The sequence below is a fragment of the Anguilla anguilla genome, chromosome 11 (assembly GCF_013347855.1).
Source record: "Anguilla anguilla isolate fAngAng1 chromosome 11, fAngAng1.pri, whole genome shotgun sequence".
Lineage (NCBI taxonomy): Eukaryota > Metazoa > Chordata > Actinopteri > Anguilliformes > Anguillidae > Anguilla > Anguilla anguilla.
Genome location: NC_049211.1, coordinates 33,785,774 through 33,805,273, shown reverse-complemented (window position 1 = coordinate 33,805,273; position 19,500 = coordinate 33,785,774). Strand labels below are relative to the sequence as shown.

Genomic DNA, 19,500 nt, shown 5'->3' with positions numbered 1-19,500 from the left:
CTACTTCATCCACAGGAAGAAACACAAGTGATGTTCCCTGAATCCAGCCAGCGAATCAGGTACAGCCATTCCCTCCCACCCCGCTCCCTAACCAGGCCCCCAGAAGAATCCAGTGGAATAGTCCATTCCAATAAACATAACTGATCTGAGAGGCACCTGTTTATTTATAATGTGACCAATCCCCCCCCCCCCACCCACAAACAATGGTATATCCCAAATATTTCACTGGAGGTCATTCCAGGACAGTACACGGCTCCAAAATCCGGACGCCTCAGTGCAGAGGGGCGGGGAATGGCGCGTCTCTCACCCTGTCCGCGGGTGATGGGGGCCACTTCGCGGGCGGAGGGGGACAGGCAGAAGATCTGGTCGCCCTCGACGCGCCCCTCGCTCTCCGCGCGCTCCTCGAAGGAGCAGTTGACCCCCGCTGACAGGTCGGGGACGTTACGCGCCTGCAGCACCAGCTGGGGGCGAGAGCGGGAGGAAACGTTACGCTAGCGCTGCGTTAGCGTTCGGAACGCGCCGGCTGTAAGAGTAATGCAGGCGTACGCTGAACGCATCATCCGCTAATACGGTTGCACATTTCACTGGAGCGGCTCAGAAGAACTCTGTTCAAGGGTGCAACTGTAGAGCTGCAGCTGGGACTCAAGCCAGCAACCCTCAGTTGACCAACAACTACACAGCATCCTCTTTCTACACCAGACTGCAGCCCCCTCCTCTCACACACACACACACACCTGCACTTCAGACATGGTGACGGAGATGTTGCTGGGCTGGATGCTGAGCTCCACACACTGTCGGGGGTCCGAGGCGAATCGCTGTGGCTCCTCCGCCCGGTCGCAGTGGTCCTTCCGGGAACAGCTGCCAGGGGGCGACAGAGAGGGAGACTAGTGACCAGAACCAGGGGTGATAAAACAGGGTCCTAAGAATCGCCTTAGCGGTAGAATACAGAAACCTGGGAGGAACTCCACCAACCGCAGAGCTCATTGATAACAAAAAGAACAACAACGCTGAAGGTGATTGGTGATCACTGTCTGGCTATACTTTCCAGCACCCTATGGGTAGCAACGAGGAAGTAGAGTCAGAAAGTATCCACAAATCACCTTCAGAGTTGTTCTATTGGCCGTTACCAACATTCTGCATGACCGGTGGAAGTTTTATACCACCAAGGTAAAATCACAACCGTCTTATCCAAATTTAATTTCTGTCAGTGGATCATCCTTAAAGTGTCCACACCATGAAAGCTTCCTTAAGGAGGATCCGCACCAAACTCTTATGAGTGCAGCATTACAACCGGCAGGAAATACGGCTAGCTTTTAAATGAAAATAATAAATATGGCTTTTATGGTATTAATCTGCTGAATATGCTAAATATTTGGTTCTGGCACATGAGATTAAAAAAAAGAAAACTCCTAACTACCCCGTCCGCTTATCCCAGTCAGCAGAAAAAAACATCTCTTCCGCTTTTATTTATCGTTATTGCCATAAACCTGGAGACTTCGGCAAAAAAACAGCGACGACGAGCCTTAGTCACGCTCGGGGGGGTGGGGGGGGTTGTGTGTGTGTGTGTGGGGCGGGGGGGTTGGGGGTGGGGGGGTGGGAGTGGTTTGCTGGAGCTCGGCTCGGTGATAAAAAAAAAACCTTTTAAAATGCGTGCGGAAGAAAAAAGTATTAAAATCTACGAATGGAAAAAACACAGGAAATGGCCGCAGAAATAGTGCTGACGCGGGCCTCCTGCGATACGACAGGGAGCGGCGCTTCGAAACTAGCGTCTCTGCGAGTTCCTACAAACGGAGAGTTTATTGAGTGGTGAAAGTGCGCGGTCACGGCAGAAGGTGACGCGCCGGCCGTTTCCGGCTGACCTCCGGTCGACCTTCCTCCGCTCGGTTAAAATGGCGTCCGTTTCCCCTTTCCACTTAACCGCAACCGGGACCGTTTCACCGGCTCCGCTTTAATTGAAATGCCGTCACTCCCCCCCCCAGCCAATCAAAGGCCACCGGGGGTTGAGATTCCCACCTGGTCATAATTACGCTCCTCGAGGCTCTCGCAGCTGATTGGCCAGAGCCTGCGCGGTGAGAACTTGACCGTGCCCACTTCATGAGGTCACTGCTTGCAGACTTTCTGTACTCGATGCGTATTACTGCAGTTTAAGTGGGGGATAATGGGGATGATGGGTGACCGCTGAGAGAATCTGATTTTAATCACTACTGCGAGCACACATCTGATGCTCTGGAAGGGTGGGAGGGAGAGAGAGACAGAGAGAAGCAGACAGACAGAGAGAGAGAGAGACAGAGAGAGAGAAGCAGACAGAGAGAGAGAGACAGAGAGAGAGAAGCAGACAGAGAGAGAGAGAGGCAGAGAGAGAGAAGCAGACAGAGAGAGAGACAGAGAGAGAGAAGCAGACAGAGAGAGAGAGGGAGGCAGAGAGAGAGAGAGAGAGAGGGAGAAAGAAAGAGAGAGAGAGCCCTGGGATTGACTCACATGTTGTGGAGGACACACCAGCCGCAGTGGGGGTCTCTGGAGTCCAGGCACTCTGCACAGCTGGTGTACTGCTCACAGCTCTCCACTGGCACACGGGTCACCTGTATACACACACACACACCAACACGCAGACATAGACACATACAGACAGACAGACACACACACACACACACACACACACAGACATAGACACATACAGACAGACATACACACACACACACAAAACCCACACACAAAGGGATAGAGCGTGCTTAGACTGACAAACTCACAGCAATTATGTGCTACATACAACAGTAAGGTGTTTTATCACTGAGTTCTGCTGTTATCCTTCAAAAAGGCATATTAAGGCATTTGCTCTCCTCTCGAAACATCATACAACCCCTCTGTTCCCATGTCTTTCTGCATATGAGCCACTCTCTCTGGTGGACGGGGGGCACTTAAATATTATCATAAAGCACTGAGGCACAGATGGCACAGCTGGCATGAAACTTGTACCACAAAGCACCGAGAGTGTGCGTCTGAGCGCTATTCCTAAAGACAGTGTGTGCGTGTGTGTGCTCGAGCATCATTCCTAAACAGAGTGTGTGTCTGAGCTCTATTCCTGAATACAGTGTGTGTGTGTGTGTGTGTGTGTGTGCTCGAGCATCATTCCTAAACAGAGTGTGTGTCTGAGCTTTATTCCTGAAGACAGTGTGTGTGTGTGTATATGTGTGTGTGTGTGTGTGTGCTCGAGCATCATTCCTAAACAGAGTGTGTGTCTGAGCTTTATTCCTGAAGACAGTGTGTGTGTGTGTATGTGTGTGTGTGTGTGTGTGTGTGTGCTCGAGCATCATTCCTAAACAGAGTGTGTGTCTGAGCGCTATTCCTAAAGACAGTGATGCAGCACAACTACTGCACAGAGACACAGCATAATGGCTTATACATACAATAATCATGAAGTGTTATCATTTAAAAAGAATAATCATCTATTTACTTAAACTTATTTTAGTTTTCCTTCACCGCCACTACAATTACAATGCTCCTTAATTAAAATGTGTACGCCGCTAGAAATAACATCATTATCGCTATCAAATACATATTATTCCTAATAATTCACATTATTCTCAGCGAGTCAACAATAGCGGCTATAGAAGTACCAGCTGGTCTTAACACAGAATCATTTCGCTGCACGTAATTGGCCACTTTTGTTTGCGCCAGTCATTCTTTCTGTAATTGCAGCTCCATTTCAGAAGCGCGTCGGGCTTTCAGACTGATGGTCCCCTATTTTCGCAAGCCGGTCAAGGCAAAGGGAATCGCATTGGCTGCGATTTGGGAGGGGGGGGGGGGATGGGGGAGAAAAAACACCCTTCAATTACAATAAAAAAAGGAAAAAAGGAACAAAAAAAAAAAAAGCTATAAGATGACAGAGAGGAGATGATCTCGGTCCCGGCAGCGAGGCAGTTTGGTTTCGCAGAGAATACAGGGCGAATTACGAATGGCTCTTATTAATATTGCAGAGGCCATTTTCATCCCGACTCGACTTAACTGCAGCCGGGGTCTCATCCATCTAACCGGCCGGAGGAGGAGGAGGAGGAGGAGGAGGAGGAGGAGGCGGGAAGGGCGAGGGGCGCGCTTCAAATGAAGAGCCAAACCCCGGCTCTCCTCTTTTTATCGTGGCTGCGAAGGAGCGAGCGTTAATCAGACGCTGTGGGGGGCGGGGGGGGGGGGGGGCGCGGGGGGGGCTACAGCGGTGTAATAGCGGCTCGGCGAATGAACAGGCCGACGCCGGCTTCCCGTAACTGCACCGCGCGGGCGGGCGACTTGCACCGGAATGGGAACCAGCCAATCAGGACGCAGTGGTGAGGATGGATAAGCCATTCATAATCCAACCCCTCCAAAACTCCACAAAAACTGAGGTTTAATTCGGTGAGAGAGAACTTTTCCTTCAGGAGGGTAATTATGCCCCCTCTATCTCACCCAACAGTCCCTTTTTAAATTTGGGACGGGACATGAAAGAGTGCTGGTAAATACAGAAATGCCTCGTCGTCTCTGTGTCAGACGGCCTGGGGAAGGACGGACAGAGAGAGAGAGAGGAAGAGAAGGAGAGAGAGAGAGGAAGAGAGGAAGAGAGAGAGCGAGAGAGGAAGAGAGAGAGAGAGAGAGGAAGAGAGAGAGAGAGAGAGAGAGAGGAAGAGAGAGACAGTGAGAACAAGTGAGAAAGAAATTGGTCCTGGGTGCTGTGCTGACATCCTGAACCCAGGCTTGATTATCCTCATGTATAGAAGTGGAGATGTGACTCAAACTACTATCAAGGCATTTGTTTGAACAGTTTTCCACAACAAGTAATGCGCAGATACTGGCCTTCCTTACTGAACACAATATCATGAGTCAGACTGGCTTTTAACCAAGTCGCTGTGCCCCTGGCCATTCGAGCACCCTGCGCGCACTCATAAACAAGCACGTCCGTCAAACAAACAAGGGCAAATCATGCACGCTGTGCTGATTTAAACAGCACTCAACTCATTTTGGCAGGAAGGACCGTTCTTTACGACCCAAAGCAGCGTAGGGGGAGAAGAGTCTATGACATCATAACATTTGTGAAAAGAGAATAAGCGCTAATTCAGAAATTGGAGCTGAACTGGATTCTTCTCTCAGGGGCGTGGAGTGAGACAGGGCCACAGTCTGACTCAGATTTTAACATTTACAATCGTTAACCGGCTACACAGTGGGAAGACCTGGCTGCCCCGTGGACACGACCTAGACCATAAAGCGGATTACTGAACGAACAGGGGACACGACAGAACCTGTCACCCACGGAGGAACACTGTCTGTAAACATCAGGATAGGGCCAAAGAAAAGAAGCCTAGCCTCAGTAATGCAGGTACCACTTCACCTCAGGAGCCCACAGCCTGGACAGCAGCACTAAGCTAATCATACCAGGGTCTGCCGATTAGCGCTTCGCTTAGCGATTAGCGATTAGCGCCGGGGAGCCAGCGAACCTTTTTGTGAACCGGCCCGCGGTTCCACAGGTTGAAAGTCGAGCGATGACCATTGTGTAAACGAATGTGGGCATTCCGTAGCGACAAACAAACCGTCGTAACAACACCAGTACAGCCACGGTAGCCACCGGCTTTGCAGAAATATCTTACCGTCCAAAGACAACTCATTCAGCGTCTGTGCACAGCACAAATACATGCTCGTAGACAACGATTGCGACGGGCAAGTTGTACGTTTTCACTGTTTTTATCTAGTGCAAACATGTAGCACTGCACTCTCAAAACAGATGTGCAGGAAGTAACACATGACATGTTGTTTTCAAGCGTTTTACACTTGTCAGTGGCAGAGCAGATACTGAAATGGCGCAGACCCGATTTTGTTAAAATTTACTGTAGCGTTTTCAAATAATGACGTAGTTAAAAAGTTACATCACGGGTTGCCTGGTTCCAGACGAGCAGGTTTATGGAGCCAAAGTTAACAGGGGCGCCCTGATAATGCCTGCACAGCCCAATTAGGCTGACCCCCCCCCCCCAAACCCCCGCTGCCAACAGAGAAAAGAGCACCAAATTTTGTGTTCATTGTAAATGACGCTGACCCACACTTTTAACAGCAGGAGGCGCTGAAGATAAACCAGCCCTGATTAGAGAGAGAGATCATCAAGAAAAACAGCCCATACAGTTCCTATACAAGCTCCCATAGGAAATAGCCAGTTCCTACCAAAAACAAAATTTACAACTTCAGCATTTTGACAAGATCATCAAAACATGTACGCTGACCATTTTCATTCAGAACATCAAACAATAAATGGAAAATGTACCTGGCACTACGTAGACAGGACTGCCGCGCAGATACTTTATCAAGGTAAAAAAAAAACGTAATAATAAATAATGCATGTGCACATTAACGATGGGCTGTCTCTGTGATGGACTGAAGCCTTTCCATCGAAATGGGTCACCACAAAAACACCTGGCTAACTAAGGGGAACAGGCGAAACCACAGAAACCAGGAAGAGGAAGAGACAAAGCCCCACTTCCTCCTTACCTGTCCCAAGCACCTCTTCATCAGAAATACATACATCCCCAAATCCAGCGTGCAAATTAATCAAGTAAAATAACTCTTCGAGGTGAGGTGGGGGTCCAGCACATCTTTCCCTACTGTAAGGTACGATGGGGCGTGGGCGAAACCAAGTGCTTGTAATACTCTCAATGTTAAGTGTGCTGGAGGTTACTTCAATTATTCATTAAAATCCTGTCGCTTAGCATGGGTTATGGGCCCACAGGAGAGGGAGGGGGGTTGTGCCTGTAGGAGGGGAAGGGAGGTGTTTTTTTTTTTGTCTGCTTATTTTGTGACTGGGAGAGATGTTAATTTCATTCGTGCACTTGAATGGTTTTGCAACAAAATTACCTGCCATGCAAATAAAGCACATTTAAATTTGAGAGAAGGAGAGAGATGGAGAGAGAAGGACAGCGTGAGTGAGAGTAAGGGAGTGAGAGAGAGAGAGGGTTTGACACTACCACACGAACAAGCAATGGAATCCTGACCTGGTTCCAAAAGCTCTGGAAAACTTCCAGAGAAATATTTCAAGAAAACTTTTGAAATGAGAGAGAGTGCGCAAGTTTTTGAGTGTACTGCATGTGTGAGCGTGACTGTGTCACACTTCATATTCTAATAATAACGTGTCAATAAACACCCAATATTTCTGCACCGTGTCCTGAGCTGATTACCTTCAGTTCTATTCGGCAGAAACAGGACAGGTCGGTAAAATGAAGCGGCACCATCTATGAGCCTAGCCTGTCTGCATATTTCAGACATCCACCGCGGTAACATGACCACAGCTTCACACATCCGTTTAATATCTAGCCCTTGCACGTCCAAAAGAGCAATCCAGGAGAGGCCCCACCCTTTCCCATTCCAGCCCGCTGTGATTGGCTTCTTGGACCAGCCAGAGTGTTCGCAGCGCTTAAGAATGCTTCCAATGCTCGTTGCGTCGCAGCCAATGAAAATGCGATCCCTGGAGTTCTGCCTAATGCACTGAAATGAGCTCAGATTTCCCTGCAGGAGAGAACCACCGCGGCTCCCTGAGGGGAGGGCGGGGCGCGGCTGGACAGGACGGGGCGGGGCGGGGCTGGGCGGGGCGGGGGGACCCCTAGGGGGCGCTCTGCGGTACACCGACCCCGCTTCCCAGGTCCGCGGCGGCGAACCCCTCCCGCTTCAGGGCCAGGGGGCTATTAACTCCCCATCACACGGCCTCGTAACCGGGGGAGACCGCGCCCCGCGTTAGCGCGCCGCGTCTCGATAAACGTCCGTCACGGAGCACTTAGCGAAGTCCGCGCGAACGAGCGGCGAGCGGCGACGCAGCTGACCGAGCGGGGCGGAGACGGGCTGAGGAATGATGGGAGGAGTGCGTTAATACTGCTCTCGCCCAGGCAAAAACACAAGCTTCCTTTTTTTAGCCCGCTGAGTGACGGATTGTCAGGTTTTATTCGCCTCCTTTGCCAACGTGAGCACGAGGGGGCTATGTTTAAATTTGAGGATTGGCTGTGGGGGCGGGGGGTGGGGGAGTCAAGCTGAAACATCACATTTAGCACCAACGCTACCGTAACATTTCCACAACATTTCGAGAACATCACGAAGAAAAATATCCACTCTTCCCCTCCACCGATATCAGCCTGACAATTAGTTAGGGTGTTACCTGAAACAAATGGAGCAATCAGAGCCTGCCCTGTGATTTAACTTCACAAAGAAAGAATGGATGCGGCCTGGCTGTTCCTCTGCGTGTGAGCCCAGTCCAGTACCCTCACCTGCTCCTGCCCCACCTCTTTAATATCTGCAGGAAACATGTCCTCTCACACAACAGAAGGACTTGCAGTGCTCGGCGACGCCGTTTCATGTAAGCATACCTCATCCCCCACCCGCAGACCCAAAGATCCTTCCCGCGGGCGAAACGTTAGAACGTCCCCTTCCCCCCTTCCCCCCTTCCCCCTCTCCCCCCCCCCCCCCCCCGTGAGGCCAGTATCCCGTGACGGGACGGGGAGAGCCGAAAGAGCGCTAATGAACTCCCCGAACGCCACGCCGTCCCGATCCGCGCGGCCCGCAGGCCACATTAAGACGCTCGGCTCATAAATCAATTTCAGCCCCCAAACCCCCCAAACCCCCCACCCCTCCACACCACCCCCCCTTCCTCCCCCTGCACAAAGAGACTGCCGCACCCAGCAGCGACCTTCACAGACCCTGCTGTTCACTGGCCGGTGTTCAGGGCTCTACAGTAACCCCACGCGGTTACACCACGTCCATATGGAGAGGCCCGCAGCTTCAGAACTAACGCTGAGCAGAGCGTACCGCGCGTGACTAACTAAGGGGCGACATAGCTCAGGAGGTAAGACCGATTGTCTGGCAGTCAGAGGGTTGCCGGTTCAAACCCCGCCCTGGGCGTGTCGAAGTGTCCTTGAGCAAGACACCTAACCCCTAACTGCTCTGGCGAATGAGAGGCATCAATTGTAAAGCGCTTTGGATAAAAGTGCTATATAAATGCAGTCCATTTACCATTTACCATTTAACTAGGATACGGAAGGCCTCGGATAAGGCCTGGTGAGCGGGGTGATTTTGGTTTTAAATTTTTCGATCGTTTCTTATTTCCAGTTTTCCTTTCCATTTCAGTTTAACTTTCAGTTTGGTTTTTTTTGCGTTGCTGGCCATTTTTTACTTTCACTTTTAGTTTTTGGACACCCGTTTCTATTTAGTCATAGTATTATTATGAGTTTCAGTTTTCATTTTAGTTTTAGTTAAATACATTTTTTACTTTTACTTTTAGTTTTTGGACACCCGTTTCTATTTAGTCATAGTATTATTATGAGTTTTAGTTTTCATTTTAGTTTTAGTTAAATACATTTTTTACTTTTACTTTTAGTTTTTGGACACCCGTTTCTATTTAGTCATAGTATTATTATGAGTTTTAGTTTTCATTTTAGTTTTAGTTAAATACATTTTTTACTTTAACTTTTAGTTTTTGGACACCCGTTTCTATTTAGTCATAGTATTATTATAAGTTTTAGTTTTCATTTTAGTTTTAGTTAAATACATTTTTTTTAAACTGCCCTGGTCTGCACTACCTGTCCCTTGAAGCACCATTACTTGTGTCTGTGCCCATGCAAAAACATGGTCTCAACACATTTAACATGAATGGATTTTATTGATACTAAACTAAAATGAGTTCAGTGTCAATAATTAACACGTCCTGGGAGCTGTCTGTCTGTTCTCTGTTCTGACATAACCAGCTTAGCTGACAACTGCACTGACCATTCAGAGGACCATTCAAATTCAGCCAACTCACTCAGCAAAACAAATTTAGACTGTTCTCTAAAGCCGCGTTTCCACCAAAATTACCCGGAACTTTCAGTCCCAGGAACTACTTTACCAGGAACTAAAAGGTTCCTTCAGCCAATGGTTGTCTGCGTTTCCACCGGGGTCTAAAGTACCGCGAAGATTAGGCAAATTAGCCCACTGACGTTGTCGTCGGTCCATCTGTCATATTATTTCTTCTGTAACCCCATACTACCACCGAAGTAGCCTACATTATTTTCTAATAACCGGGACAGCCCGGAGGGGTTTATTCCACTTATATACAACGGGTTACCAACAATGACTATATATGGTTACTTTTGTATTTATAGATTTTCATATATCCTCTCAAACACATTCATTAACAGCAGAAAACATGCACACGTTGTAAACAATTTGCTGTTTTATTACTTTCTCGTCGTCAATTCCATATAGGCTAATCGCAAAATTACAAGAATAGAACGAAAACTCGGACTTGCGTGAAAATGTAAATTAGTAGTGGTACAGCCACCGTTTGCTTTCCTTCGAAGTTACTGCTAGCCGAGCAGCGAAGTGTGCCCTCCAGATGCGAACCATGCACCATAAATGAGTCCATAGTCTTCCTGGTCTTTTCGTGGAATTGAAAAATGGCAGTAAAATTGAGTAAAATTACGGCAGTCTGAAAAAGCTAAAGGTAAGATTACTAGAATTAACCTGTTATTTTACCCGGATAAAAAGTGCGGAAGGTGATTTCCAGTTTGCTTGTACTGTATCACCAATGTTAATTATGCAGAACTACCGCATACCTCACATAACTGTATCAAACGTTTTGAGTCAATTACAACGGGCTAACAAAGAAAATCCGGAAGAAAATATTCAGCAACCGAATTAATCCGTTTAAATGTTTTGGTAGCCTACGTAATATGCTGTCCCAGCACGAATGCTTAGCATTTTATAAAACGAATACTAAAGCAAGAAAAGAACAGAAGAGCACACGTTATAATTCCAAGACGTTATAACCAAGAAGTAGGCTACTGCGCCGCATAACATACAAGTTTGATTTGAAGTTATTATGAAAATAAATTGGTTTGCCGCTGCATATTTTCAAACATGGCGGGTAATGGCGGAAAATAAATACAACACAAATGCTACGAGTACTCGACCAATCAGAAATGTTCAGCGCTGCAAGCTCCACCCAAAAGGTTCCTGTACTTTCGGAAAGTACTACCCCCCGAGCAGGAACGTTTTGGGGGGTAAAACAAAGCCCCCAGAACTAAATTTAGACCCTAGTTCCTGCGGTGGAAACGCACTGAGTTCCTCAAAAGGTTCCTAGTTCCGGGGTATAGTTCCTGCGGTGGAAACGCGGCTTAATAAACACTGGAAGCAGAATGGATGTAATCAAAATTTCCCCACAAAAAAGGTTTGTTTACACATTTATGTTCACGACACACTGAGAAGTTCCTCTCAACAGCCTAATGCCACACATTCTGTTTGCAGTAATAGCTGCGCTTGCTTTTATCAGAAACTTTTATCAGTGCATTTGAAATGTTCCCAAACTACTTTTTCTTTTATGACCACCAGACGTGGTTGTGAACTTGTGGCTGTCCCCATTATGAAGTGTTTCTTTCTTTCCATGTTATCCACGATTTTATCCCATTTTTTCCCAACCCCAAACTCAACCAAACTCGCTGAGGTTCCACCAGAAACCCTTTTCGGCTGACGTCAGGAAAAGATGGCAGACTTGTGACTCCTCCGATGCACGTGACACCTCTTTTCCACAGCCCATCATACACTGCCCATGTCCTCAGATAACGAGGATAACGAGGTCAGCATATTCTAATTTTTGCCACACCTGTGTATTTGCAGTTTTCATTAACTATAATAACGCCCCCCCCATACACACACACACAGACACACACAAAGACACATGTACAATCCCACACACACAACCATAAACACACACACACTCCTATGTCGTGTGAGAATATGGCAGCCCGTTCTGCATGTGTGTGAGAGTGCGTGTGTGTGCAGTCAGTTCCCTCGCCAAATCGCAGGGCAACCTCGATACTGGCAGAACCGGTGAATCTGTGACAGCTTCCACAGCTGTCAAAGGGGTGACATCACTGACAGCCACAAAAACTCCTGACAGGAGATGTCTTGTCACCTTCACCACCCTGTTACCACAACAACGCGCCTTTTAAATGAACAAATATTACCAAATATATCCCTTTCTAAGATCTAATTTTATATCAAAGGAATCAGCCATGACAAGTATGACAAGTATTAAAATAAACCAGAAAAGGGTGAGGTGATGTGGTCCCAAAGCAAATCCAAGGGGGTAAAAGCACCCTTTACTTTTATACACTAATACCTGGCTACAGTTGAACCAAATCACCGTGGGTTTATGCTCCTTATTCCTCTTTTTCCATTACTTTCGGTCATAAATGGAATGCCGTGTTGGAACTCAAGGTTGAACAGACCTTCATCTTCATTTGGAACGGTGATAAGGCCATTTCACTGGAAGTACTTTGTCACAGCGCGTTCTGTTTCTCTGTAGCACCCTATCGACCGATCAAATTTGCATATTTAACCTGGCATAAGTGTTAAATTGCAGCTTCAAGTAAAACCATAAACCCCCACTGCCTGAACATAACCATATTGGTTGAACAGCCAATGTTGTCTGGTCATCGTCCGCCTGTGTATAGCGTTTACAGTGCAGTCAAGCAGTACACTGTTCACCACAGCCCTGCCCTGCAATAAACAGGCAGCATATTTGTTTTCTAATTAAACTCGTTGACACCTAAGTAACCCACAACTCCACCATTTTGACTGTGACTAAGTTTATTGAGGTTATTTGTTTTGTTTGTTTGTTGTCCTGTAAAACGGCCCTTGGACTCTTCCATAAGGCATTACTGGCAAACGCATTTCCCTGACGACAGAATTTAATCAGGAAAAAGGACGGTGGAAAGGGGCCTACTGTCTGGCCTCCGCGTATAAATCTAATGGGCAATAATCAAAATTTTTATCCCCCGGTTAAGCGGAGTTTAATGTCTTCCTGAGACCAGCGGTTCGCGGTGGGGAGATGAACGCCGGGGCTACCAGGAACTTTTAATTAACTGGCGGAGGACGCTGGGAATGGTAAATCGCTCTGTCACTTCTGGGAAATGGAGTTTTTGAGGTCCGAGGCGCAACGCGCCGCCACCGCGCCGTCGTTACCGTTATCCTGGAAATGGAGACAAATCGAAAGGGAGGAATAAAAAGAGGACAAACAAAGAGCGCCGCACGCCCCTCCTCGATTGGCTCTTCGCATAAAACACACGGGCTCGACGCGGAACGAGAACAAATCAGGACGTTAGAGCCTTTCGGACCGGTCTGCGGTGGGACGGCGAGGCGGCGTGGAGTGACGGGCTGAGCGCGTGCGCTCCAAAGGCGCGGAACCGGATGAGAAAAAAGAAGTGCAACGTGTACTTCCTACAGGAAGACTCAGGGAGGATTTGGGCGCTGTGACCTTCCTCAAGGGCGCTGAAGACCTTGCCATTAACCTTGCTGAGGAGCCTCGGAACATTAATCTGGAAAGGGCAGGCCGACCGCTGGGAACAGAACGCGGGCTCGTAAAAACGAGACCTTGCTCGATGGCGGCCAAAGGCTGCTCTGTTTCACGGCCTCAGGAAATTAAAAGCAGCGATCTCAAAGTACGGTCCCGGAGGGGGGCGCTGTGTCTGCAGGTTCGCCTCCAGGCCTGAAGGGCCACAACAACTGCAGGTTTAACTCCAGTCCTGGAGGATCACAATAACTGCAGGTTTAACTCCAGTCCTGGAGGACCACATTTTCTGCAGGTTTAACTCCAGTCCTGGAGGGCCGCAACAACTGCAGGTTTAACTCCAGACCTGGAGGACCACATTTTCTGCAGGTTTAACTCCAGTCCTGGAGGACCACATTTTCTGCAGGTTTAACTCCAGTCCTGGAGGACCACATTTTCTGCCGGTTTAACTCCAGTCCTGGAGGACCACATTTTCTGCTGGTTTAACTCCAGTCCTGGAGGACCACATTTTCTGCCGGTTTAACTCCAGTCCTGGAGGACCACATTTTCTGCTGGTTTAACTCCAGTCCTGGAGGACCACATCTTCTGCAGGTTTAACTCCAGTCCTGGAGGACCACATTTTCTGCAGGTTTAACTCCAGTCCAGGAGGACCACATTTTCTGCAGGTTTAACTCCTGGGCTGTAGTGTTTGTGCTTTAATTCACTCCTGTCCCCCCTTCAGTTGGAATAGTGATATAATACAGTCCAGTATGTCTCTGCATGAATCATCGTCTATAAACCAACCAACCAGTCAACCAACAAACCAATCAATCAATCAACCAACCAACCAACCAGCCAATCAACCAAGCAAACAATCAATCAATCAACCAACTAACCAACCAAGCAACCAAGCTGCTGGCCGCAGGGTGACTCTGGGGAATACTCCGGGGTTACTCACTGCTTAATGGGGTAGGGGGCTGTAGAGGCAGACCCTCTCTTACTCCCACGGTCTAAACTTGGACTGGGCGTTGGCCATCTCGAGCCCCCCCAACAATCGTCGTCTGCTGGCTCAGGGCCACAGGCTCAAGGACGAGGGCCCAGTGCATTCTGGGACATACGAGTGACATCTAGGGGGCGTAACAACCCCCCGCCCATATGAGATACCAGAAGATTAATTTAGGAAGGAATAAATAGCCAAGGACACGCGTCACACGGCAGTGTCCTTCAGCGTCTCCTATCAGTGAAGCTGGGGAACAGGCCTGCCTGTGCAAGCTCAGGAGTAACAGACAGGTTCATCTCCGGGCAGACGCCCTTGTCCACGGTTGAGGGACAGGGCAGCTATGCCCCATGTGAGGTTTGAACCTGCAGTCCTGTGGTTACAGGCTTAGTTCCCCAAACCAGCTGACCTCAGACACTGCCTGTCTCTCTCCAACCACAGCATGTGTGTGCGTGTGTGTGCGTGTGTGTGTTCACATCCGTGTGTAAAGTGAAAGTTGAGTACTTGGATGAAATGCCGTACAGTGAGAATGCTTAAAAGTGTCTGTCAGCTCACGCTACTGCTCTTGTCCTGTCTATGAGGAGAAAGGGGGGGGGGGGGGGGAAAGGGAGGGAGGGAGGGATGGAGGGATGGAGAGAGAGAGAGAGAAAGAAAGAGAGAGTATATTGCAATCATGTCCTTTCGTCCTTAGCTCTGCCCAATGGAGGACGCTAGGAAGAGATGCAAGGATGAGATACAAGGACAGAGGAATCAAGGCAACGCATATTAGGCAAATGAAAGACCCTTGTTCAGCCAAGGACCGTTCTGAAGCCACGTCAATTACAGACGTGGCAGCTGTGGACGGGCGGATCCAGAAGTAGTAGTAAGTCACACGTTCCGAAAAAAATAATTCCACAAAGGCTGCACTCGTGTATCCTCCCTCAAACCTCCTCCGGGAGCCTCCTCTCTCCTCCGGGAGCCTCCTCTCTCCTCCGAGGAGCGTTTAACAGATCGGAGCGTCCTTAAAGACGGCGGACCGTTGCCAGGTCGTGTGAGGACTGAGGAGACGAGGACGAGGACCGAGAGAAAGGGCCCCACAGCGGGGCGGAGGAGGTGGTGAACACGCTGATAACATTCAAGTCCCCTTATCACAACGGGATCTAAAAAGTCCCCCCCTTATGAGAATTTAAGACCTCCTACATCCACTCTACTGACATTTAGCAAACGCCCTTATCCAGAAAGGCTTGTAATGCAAAACACAGGGGCAAAGATCAGGGATGAAAAGTGCGGGGATTCCCTAGAGGGAGTAGCGCAGCCCCAAGAGAATCAGCAAAGAGCGCAAACACGACCGACAACCGGTCAGCGACCCCTGAGCATTAGACTAAGTAATACGAACAAGAACAACACGGCCCAAATGAGCCCTAAACCGCATTACGTGTCAGGCAATCAAGGATCCAGCGGCTCTGAGAGCTGCAGTTACGCCTGAACGGGCAGGTTAAAGTGCTACAGCTCGGCGGTCTTCGGTCCGCACCGGAAGATTCCGATCCGCCCGCCGCGGGAAGCTCATTCCACCACAGAGGGGGCAGAGCAGTCAGCAGACGTGGCCAGGAAGCGCAGGGATGGAGAGAGGGAGGAGCCTGACGTCCCACGGTTGCGGATTGGTGGGGTCTAGAGCTGGCGCCCACAGTCTGGTGATCCAACCCCATGCGCACTTCCGGAAAATCTGACATTTTTATAAAAATCAGAAGCAGGTAAAAATGCCTGCAATCCACACGGGATGGAATTAATATCCGCACGTGAACCTGAGACTATGGGGAGCCTGAGGAGGAGACAGCTGGAGGCTGATTTCGGAGAACGGGCCCCCCCGGCGGAGCAGGCCACCTTCCTGCTCTTCGTCCCCGAGGGCACGCCTGCGGCAGTCTGTCTTCCCATCAGGCCGAGCGGGAGATTGGGCGACGGCCATCGCACCTGCGCGGCTTCCTTTTCCCTCCGCGCGGCGAAATCGTTTGACGGGAAGCCGCCGTGGAAGTTCAGTCGCTCGTCCCCTGAGCTCCGCGCGCTCGCAACTTTCACACCGCCGCCCGCCAGCCCTCATTAATGCACAGCCTGAGGCCCGGTGTCAAAACGCACCGCTTTCATCCTCAGCCATACCGTCTCAGCCCCTGTGTGTGTGCGTGTGTGTGTCTATGAGTGTGTGTGTGTGCGTGTGTGCAAGCCTGCGTGTGTATGTGCATGCGCGTGTGTTAGTGTGTGTGTGTGTGTGGATGTGTCTGTGAGTATGAGTGTGTGCGCGAGCCTGTGTGTGTGTGTGTGTGTGCACACGCCGGTGCATGCTTGCGTGTGCGCATGTGTGTGTGAGCGGCCGCAGACAGCATTATATCTACAGTAATACGTCTCATAGGTCTGTGTGCTGCATGCATCTCAAACCCGTGTCACATTTGTTATTTGATAATGATTATGACGAATAGCGGGAACCCAAAACAATAATAAATCACGCGGCCATTTCGGTCTCTCTCCTCTCTTTGCTCCGCCCGCCCTCAACGTCCACCAACCCCCCCCCCCCCCCACCTCTACCCCCCCCACCCCCCGCCCCATCGCAGCTAAAAATGATTTAGCAGCAGGGAGGCGGAATTTCTGCCGGATTCAGCCAGGAAACATCCCGGGCAACGCTCCGGTGGACATGTCTGCCGACACCTTAACACGCTCGCCTTGTCTCTCGTCCTCCAGAGGCGGGATGGGGGGGGGGGGGGGTGGGGGGGGGATGCAGGGCCGCCAGAGGAGACGAGAAGAAAAGGGGGGGAGAGGGGGGAGGGGGTGGTTGGTGAAGAGAATCTGAACCAAGGATCATTAAAAATGGCATTCACACTCAATCTCAATCTCCACTCCCACCCCCAATAAATCCGCCAGTGTGAACTTTGCCCCCACCTCTCCTGATAACTATTTACACCTTTCCAAAAAAAAAAGAGGAACAGAGGCTGGGGGCGAAGGGGGGGGGGGAGGGGGTGAGGGAATGAGAGGAGAGAGAGGCAGGGCTCATTCAAGTGACAGGAGAGTGAAAAAGGCTCTATGAATGTACAATGGAGGAGGGGGGGGGGGGCAAGAGGGGGCCACCCAGTGAGAGCTGATTGGGACCCACAAAAAGAACCTGGGCACAGAGAGTGGGAGAGACAAGGATGTAGAAGGGTGGGGGCGGAGCAGCAGTTAAGGGGGGGGGGGTTGCAGTGAGTGTCCTTTTCTGCTTGCTATTCATGAGACCTGCAGAGACAACTTCAGGGTGTGGGGTGGGGGGTGAGGGGGGCGGTTGCTTTACAGGCAAGTGCTATAGACACCCCCCATGCCCCCCCCCTACCCCAGGGTCAATAGCACATTATTGCCAGGAGGCCGTAGGGCGTACAAACAAGCCTGACTCTGCTGGTGGCCGCCAAGGCTGAATAAAGTGGGCGGGGCCTTTTCTTGGCCAGGTCTACACCCCCCCCCCCCCCATTCCCACCGAGCAACCCTGACCGATACCCAAAATAAGTCCCCAGGGAGCACGGTCGCCAAGGTCGTCTCTCATCAGTAACCATGGAGATTACTAAAAGGCCTTCGCACAAAATCAATGCACTCCATCTCGCTGGAGAGGAGGCAACCGGACGTTTGCGCGTGGGAACCAATGGGGTATCTGAGTACTCTACAGCCAGAGTGTACAATAAGACAGGGGGGTCTGTGATGGTGTGCTCCAAGCCCCAACACCCAAACCGTTCCCCCCTGTTGTACCGAACAGTCAGTGAGTAAAACGGAGAACCGCGGAATCTTCAAGTCAGGGTGGATTTGAGTACTTTCTCTCTCTTTATCCCTAATCTTGGGATTAAGGCCTCCGAGCATTAAGAGATTTAGCCGTTTATCCCAGTTTTCATATCCAATCTTTGTCCTGGTTGGAATTCTCAGCTCATGACACAGGGGTGAAACCATGGCACGAATGCTTTATTTGGCTTGACCCTCGCGCTCATTGTGAACAATAGCATTTTTCTGTCTTAAAGTAACGCTCCTTTGCTCTATGTTTAAGCTGCAATGATCTTAAGAAGCATTACAGCTACACATGCTGAGAGTTACCAGTGTGTTTGTAAGAGTGCTGTCACTATCACAGTAATAAAGCCACTATTACTGTGTCACAGTGATAAAGCCACTGTTATGGTGGATGTCCTACATGTTTGTCAGTGAGGGTGTAGATGTGATGGATGTCATACCTGTTTGTAGGTGAGGGTGTATATATGATGGATGTCATACCTGTTTGTCAGTGAGGGTGTAGATGTGATGGATGTCGTACTGTTTGTAGGTGAGGTTGTATATATGATGGATGTCATACCTGTTTGTCAGTGAGAGTGTAGATGTGATGGATGTCATACCTGTTTGTCAGTGAGGGTGCTGATGTGATGGATGTCATACCTGTTTGTAGGTGAGGGTGTAGATGCGATGGGTGTCGTACCCGTTTGTTGTGATGGTTATAGATGTGATTGATGTCATACCTATTTGTCAGTGAGGGTGTAGATGTGATAGATGTCGTACCTGTTTGTCGTGAGGGTGTAGATGTGATAGATGTCATACCTGTTTGTGGGTGAGGGTGTAGATGTGATGGATGTCGTACCTGTTTGTCGGTGAGGGTGTAGATGTGATAGATGTCATACCTATTTGTCGGTGAGGGTGTAGATGTGATGGATGTCGTACCTGTTTGTCGGTGAGGGTGTAGATGTGATGGTAGTCGGGGCTGAAGAGCATGTCTCTCAGGATGCTGGAGCCCTCGCTCACCACCATGTTCTCGTACAGCAGAGGCGGCTGGGCGGGGCTGACCGAGTTCACCAGGATCTGGAACAGACAGAGACAAAGCCCGGTTACCCTGGTTACCGTCACCCTCCTCCTTACAGGAAATAAAGCAGACGGGTCACATTTCAGGCAGAGGAACTCAAACTATAACCATAACAACCACAGTCAAACACTCGGGCATAGCGGGTAAGGTTGCAGGTTTGAATCCCCAGTGCATGCACCAAGGTAAGCAGCGGAGCTTAAGTAGCACGGCAGGAGGTTTTAAACCCAGATTAAATGCACCTTTCAGTCGCCTTGGCTAAGAGCCCCGGCTAAATGCACAATTCATAAACCGTAATTACATTCCTTCAGTGAATGCCTGCATAAATATACCATAGTATGAACTATAAACTTAAGTTTATACATTCATACATGCAGTACATTCACATACATT

General features: G+C 49.5%; 1 protein-coding gene across 1 annotated transcript in view; it reads right to left on the bottom strand.

The window, feature by feature from the left end:
* The window catches only part of plxna1a (plexin A1a), a gene marked incomplete at its 5' end in the record, with an annotated part of 177,351 nt that overhangs the window by 81,191 nt on the left and 76,660 nt on the right, over window positions 1-19,500 (bottom strand). The window contains 4 exons of the mRNA XM_035382246.1: window positions 308-461; window positions 735-858; window positions 2,479-2,579; window positions 18,972-19,109. Coding sequence (XP_035238137.1) covers window positions 308-461; window positions 735-858; window positions 2,479-2,579; window positions 18,972-19,109 — 517 coding nt within the window. The remainder of the gene's footprint in view (window positions 1-307; window positions 462-734; window positions 859-2,478; window positions 2,580-18,971; window positions 19,110-19,500) is intronic.